Source organism: Varanus komodoensis, unplaced genomic scaffold (genome assembly GCF_004798865.1).
Source record: "Varanus komodoensis strain SLA01 unplaced genomic scaffold, ASM479886v1 scaffold29_1, whole genome shotgun sequence".
In the NCBI taxonomy this organism is placed as follows: Eukaryota; Metazoa; Chordata; class Lepidosauria; order Squamata; family Varanidae; genus Varanus; species Varanus komodoensis.
In genome coordinates this window covers 9507752-9513647 of record NW_025335759.1, presented here as the reverse complement: position 1 = coordinate 9513647, position 5896 = coordinate 9507752, and the positions used below count along the sequence as shown (strand labels likewise).

At 52.3% G+C, this 5896-nt stretch overlaps 1 protein-coding gene across 1 annotated transcript in view; it reads right to left on the bottom strand.

Annotated features, from left to right (window-relative positions):
• Positions 1-488: 488 nt before the first annotated feature.
• The window catches only part of LOC123026061 (guanylate-binding protein 1-like), a 7952-nt gene continuing 2544 nt past the window's right edge, over positions 489-5896 (bottom strand). The window contains exons 3-9 of the mRNA XM_044435296.1: positions 5693-5890; positions 5112-5392; positions 4193-4405; positions 3358-3460; positions 2809-3002; positions 988-1370; positions 489-954 (exon numbers count right to left, since the gene is read on the bottom strand). Coding sequence (XP_044291231.1) covers positions 1155-1370; positions 2809-3002; positions 3358-3460; positions 4193-4405; positions 5112-5392; positions 5693-5890 — 1205 coding nt within the window. The 3' untranslated portion in view covers positions 489-954; positions 988-1154. The remainder of the gene's footprint in view (positions 955-987; positions 1371-2808; positions 3003-3357; positions 3461-4192; positions 4406-5111; positions 5393-5692; positions 5891-5896) is intronic.

The window sequence follows — 5896 nt, the reverse complement described above, 5'->3', positions numbered from 1 at the left end:
TGTTATGTGAACCCAGTCACTGATGTCCTGAAGTGGAGGCCCCGGAAACCGTTGAGTAAGCTCTTCCGGCTCCTAACTACTCTATTGACCTTCGGGAAATTCTCTTCAGTGTTCTCTGGACAGTTCATCTGCCAGTTCCAGGAAATCAACCCACTATTAAAGGGACGGAAGCAATTCAGGCTCGGGGGTGTTTGTTGTTCTGTTGGAACTTCACAACCATCATGGTGAATTAGTGATACACTGATCAGTCTAGTACAAGAATGGTGAGCAAATGTATAATTTTTAACAGGCGGATTAACTCCAATAATCCATATTATCAATTAAGAACACGGGTCTCCTTTTTGCAAGCAAAGAAAACTGCCAGCAAAAGAGAGTTGACTCAGTAATCATTAGACCTCGGCTTCCCACAGAAGGGAGTCCCTGCGATAGTAGCCCAGCTGTGGCCTAAAGGTCTGAGTGACCCAAGAAATCAGTAGCTCAGAGCCAGATTTGCCTATGAGGCTTTATTGAAAGAACAAGCAAATTTCTCACAAGAACTGGCTTTGCAAAGGATTGATACAGACAAGGAACTTACAGCGCTCAGCATGGGCAAGCCTGTGAGGAGCTCCAATCGGCTGGAATGGCAGATTTGTCGGAAACATTCCCAAAGGAAAATGGCTAGCCTTTCCAGACTATTCATGAGGAAGCGGCTGGCTGTCACAAAGGGGCAGTGACTGAGTGGTGCCCAACTTCCTGTTCACCTCGTTAGCAAGCCCAAGTGAATGCCATCTGCCCTATGCGCCTTCCCCTCAGTGCGCTCCATAATTCCCATCTCACTGGCATATCACAAGCCAAAAGAGTGACTCTTTCCCATCTTAGCCAATCCAAATACTCCCACTCCATGTTTCAACATGATAGGATGCAATACCATAAGCTAATTAAGGCAAGCCTATGAGGAATCCTGAGCTTGTTAAGCTCATCAGTAACAGGAAGCAGAAGCTTGTTAACTGGTTGGAGAAGGCAGGGCCCAGGCCAAGCACAGCTGCGTGTTCAGTCCTTTGGACATCTTCCTCAGGACCAGGAAACAGGTAAGAAGCTTACTCCTGGGAAACGTCACATTTTGAGAGTGACTCGAACTGTATTTGTCATAAAACCTCTCTTTGGGAGTCACGCAGCTACTTTTTTGAGCTTGTTTGTTGATTTCCTATTTGAGAAAATATCTTGTACTGCAAAGCTTGCTGCCCCAGTGACACCAAATCTGGCAATACGGCTTTTAGCACAGCCAAACCCTGGTTCAGAGCAGACTTGCTTTCCTCTTTGAGATGCTGGATTTCTCTTTCCATCGCTCTGGCTTTCTCTTCAAATCCTTCTTTCAGCAGCTTTTCCTGTTCCTAGAAAAGCAGGTGGGGGGGGGGGAGGTGCACACAGAGGCAACGGATTAGTAAGGAGCAGCAAAGATGCAACCACAGCGGGGCTTGGACCAACATATGCAGAGCTGCTGGTTGGAGTGCCCAAGCACAGCTTGCCCTGTGGCTGGATGACGGGGCCTCCCTGGGAGCAGCGGATGCTCCTGCTCCTGGGCTGGAGGTTGAGCGTTTGGCCTCTGGGCAAAACTGGAGGTGGCCTGGAGAGTCAGGGCATGAGGTGACATCCTGGAAGGCCGTGGTGCCTAGCTCAGTGGCCTGGCCAGGCTGCTGCAAGCAAAGCCGTTCCCTTTGCGACGAAGACAGGGAAGGGGCTTAAGGGCTGCAGTAAGGAAACATAGAAACTGAGCGAGTCAGAAGGGGGCTCCCGGGCCATCTAGTCTGACCTCTGGCACCAGCCAGCTCCGCTCACGACATGCCCACCGTGTGGATGTCCAGCCTATCCTTGAACACCTGCCTCATTCGAGCACTTAAGAAATGCGCGACAGGAATATTAAGTGCCCCATATGATCTACTGTAGGGCCTGGGCCGGGGCGAGGCCACAAAGCACTGTGAGTCTTTTGCCCAGGAGGGCTCCCCATGGCTCCTCAGCCCCCCTGGCCTGCTAACGCCACGGCGGGAGAGTGCCAGCAGGGCTCTTTCGAGGAGCAACTGGTGGTGGCCCCCTCCCCATTTTCAGCCTAAGCCCCCCTCAAAGCGAGAGACCAGTCAGCTCTGCAGAGGAGTTGCTGCCCTCTCACTCGCCTCCTTTGGGAGAAAGGCCAGGGGAAGGGATCGGGTGGGTGGCCTCTCTGGAGAGAACACCCGTCTGCCCATTCCCCCGCTCACCTAGAGGACTCTCCCACGAGCAGAAGACTGAGCAGGCGGCCTCCTGGTTAGCCCAGAAAAGAGCCAGTGTGGCACAGTGGTTAGAGAGCGGGACTGCCGTCCCCGGAGAGCTGGGTTCCAGTCCCCACTCAGCCACGGAGCCGCCAGTCATGGACTTTCAGCCTAACCTACTTTGCAGGGCTGTTGCTGTGAGGATAAAATGAAGACCCTTTGAGCAGCCTGAGGAAGAGGAAGAAAGGGGCAATGGCAACACAAGGTGAATATAGTAAAAACCAAACCAAAACAAAAAAATGTGCTGTAGCAAGTCAAAGCAGACAAAAGAAAATACTTTTTCACACAGTGTGTGGTTAAACTATGGAATCCACTTCTGAAGGGTGCAGCGATGGCCACTGGGTGGGATGGCTTTAAAAGGGCAGCAGACCAGCTCATGGGACCCATCGATGGCTACTGATCCAGTCGTGCTTGTGGATTTCCTGCGGGCAGCTCATCAGACACTTCAGGAACAGAACGCTGGTCCCTTGGCCTGATCCAGCACCGTTCATATTTCTGAGTGTGTGCCTGGCTGAGCACCCCTTACCTTGAGCTTGTGCTGGATCATCCTCTCGGTCTCCTCTTGCATCCTCTCCTTCTCCTCCCCCATCTTCTCCTTCAGCAGCTGCAGCTGCTCCTCATGGCTTCGCTTCTGGTCATCCAGCATTTGGGCCAGCCTGGCCTGTTCCTGCTCCAGGAGCTTCTGCTGAAGTTTGGCTGCTTCGGACTGAGCGCGCTGGGCTGGTGCAGAGGAGAAAAAATGGGCAACACAAAACCCTGGGAGGCAGCAAAGTCTGCAGACTTGCGATCTGGAAAGCAGCAGCTCCTCAATGACTCTGTCTGTCTGTTCACCTGGTCCCACCTTTGGGGACTGGGGGAAAGTTACCATGGGCAAAGCCCCTCTCTGGTGGTATCCAGACGTCGGAACACCCTCTCCAGGGAATGCTGATCCCCATGGAATGTACACCCTCCCCAAGGAATTGGGAATGCATCGGTTATAATCTTTCTTTTGTTCACCCAAGCTTGTAATGGCATTCCTATTTGCAGCTCATATAATTTAAAATACTTAATAAGGTCTGCTTGACCAGATCCACACCTTCAATTTCTTTCTCTTTATCGGTCAGGGCCTTGTCTGTTTGAAGGATCGATTTTGCTACCGGCTCCTTGGATTTCAGGAACTCTTGAAGGGCTTCGCCCGCCTGTTGGAAGACAAGGTTATTCTATGCAGGCAAAAATGGGAAATTCAGACATGATTTGGTGTTGGGATCAAAAGCAGAAAAGTGATGCATAAACATAGGAGTGTTAGGTGAGCTCGGCTGGATCAGACCAAAGGTCTAACTGCTCCGGCCTTCTGATTCCGCAGTGGACAACCAGATACCCCAGCAGCGAACTTGGAAAGGGAACACGAGCAAACGGCACCTTCCAACGCTTGCTGGCCAACAAGGGGCACTAAGAGATGGTTCGCGAATAGCTGCTGTTTGGCATGGTGCTGAGATTTTGATGCTTTGCAAGGAAGAAAAACCTTTTAAATCTTTTTAGGGATTTTTGAATGTTCAGCCTGTATGCTGTGGCCCTTTTTAATTGTTTTTATAGATGTTCAATTCATTATGTTTTAATTGGTCGTTAATGTGTTTTTATTCTGTTAGTATGTTTGCCTTGCAAGGTGCCTAGGAAGGCCTCGGCGATTATAGGCAGCCTATAAATATCGGTGAAGGAAGGAAGGAAGGAAGGAAGGAAGGAAGGAAGGAAGGAAGGAACCGGGGCAAGGCTACGCACGGTCGCAGAGAACTAAGTCCCACTGAGCTGAACGGGGCTTGCTTCCAAAAAGATGTGCAAGCCATTGCAGCCTCAGTGCACACAGCGCGGACGCATTCGCAGTCAGCATCAGGTTTCCTCTCCGGGCATCGCAGAACTGCCAGGTACAGCCCTACCTGAATCCCTTTGCCAGGGGTCGCGTGGTATTTCTCCTGTATGTTTTTCAGTGTGTCCTGAAAGTGCTCGTAGCCTCCGGGCACCGAGTAGGTGCCCATGTGGATGTCACTCTCCAGCCCCTGGGCAAGCTTGGTAAGCAGATCTGTGCAGTGGTCAAAGGACACCTGCTCGTTCTTCTTGCAGAATTCCTCCTTTTTCTGCTTCAGCTTGTGCTACCAGAACAACACAAAGAAGCACCAGAAATAGGGCGTGTCAGCAGTGGTCCAAAGCTCTTTCTCACAGCTGTGTGATGCAGGAAGAAGACACAGGAAGGCGGCCTCCGCGCTACAGTGCCAATTTCAGCCCATCTGGAACGGACGGCACTGTCCCATCCTCCCCAGCAAAGCCATAGGTATTGGCTGGGAGCTGGTGTTATCTGTGTGGGCTGGACCTTGAAAGGTTTGGCCAACATAGAGTGCAATTCCACGGTTTCCCAACCTTGTCTGGGAAACCGCAGGATTTTGGGGGGGGTTCAGGCACAGAGAACCTCTGTGTTTGGACTCCAAAGGCGGAGCTCCTGCCCTATTTAGGAGCATGGAACTAAACTGCAACTCAGCCTCGAAGGCAGAAAAAAGGGCCTGCCAGAAGGCTGGAAAGGGAGGGGGCTGGAGCACATCCCTGCATATCAAACAATATAGTTGAAAATATCTGTATGCTATGTTTTTATTAAAAGCACGTCAAAATAACGAAGCATCTTTGAAAGCCTAATAAACACCAAGAATGGCAGCAGGCACCAAGCTGGAAATACTTTTTGATATTTGGGGGGATCACTTTATGGTCCGCAGAAATGGGCCACAGTGTTGGAGAGAAAGAATCCTATGGTGCCACGAGGCTGCAACACCAGCCCAGGATGCCAACGGGGCACAAAAGTGAACTCACCTCCAAATCAGCTTGGAAGGTTTCGATTTTGTTTGCAAAGGAGCGATTCAGGAACACACCAATGGCTTCCCTCTCACACTCAGTGTGCACCCGGAGCAACGCCTCAATCGTGTCCGTGGGCAGCTCCAGCCGCTGCGCCATGCGCTCTTCGTAGCGGGAGAGGGCCTCGCGCACAGCGGCTGCGTTCTCCCTCTCGGCCAGGGCCAGGACGGCGTTCTCCAGGCAGGGCACCTCACCGCTGTTGATCGCATCGATGTAGGTGTGCATCAGGTGCGTAAGCACTGGAACAACAGGATCCGGGAATCAAACATGGTTAATTAGTCCCTCCAAGCAAAGAGTCAATGCTTCGGTGGACCCCAGACACCCTTAAGTGTCTGTCCATGTTAGCAGGAGAGTCCAGGCCACGCATGTGGTGCATCTGCGGATGTTGCAGACGGGGACACAATCGAACGGCTTCCCCATGATGCAGCCTGGGGGAACCCACGTGCCTGCTGGTGTTCAGAAGCGAGGCGCCAGCCCTCGGGCGGGAGAGAGGAGCCCGCCAGGCCTCGAGCCCCCAGCGCTGCAGGAACTGCTCTTACTCGCTCCGGTCACGGTCTGGCCCCCGGGGATCGTCTTGGGGCAGGATCCTTCCCAGATGTATCGGCAGAAATGCTCTGCGGACTGCAAGAAGTCCTCCTCCAACTCCTCGTCGTCCAGCTCCTCCAGCCGGGTCAGCTTCTTCTTGCTGGCGGGACAGTCGAACGTGAAGCACTTCCGCGAAGGGAAGAACTGGCGGATGCAGA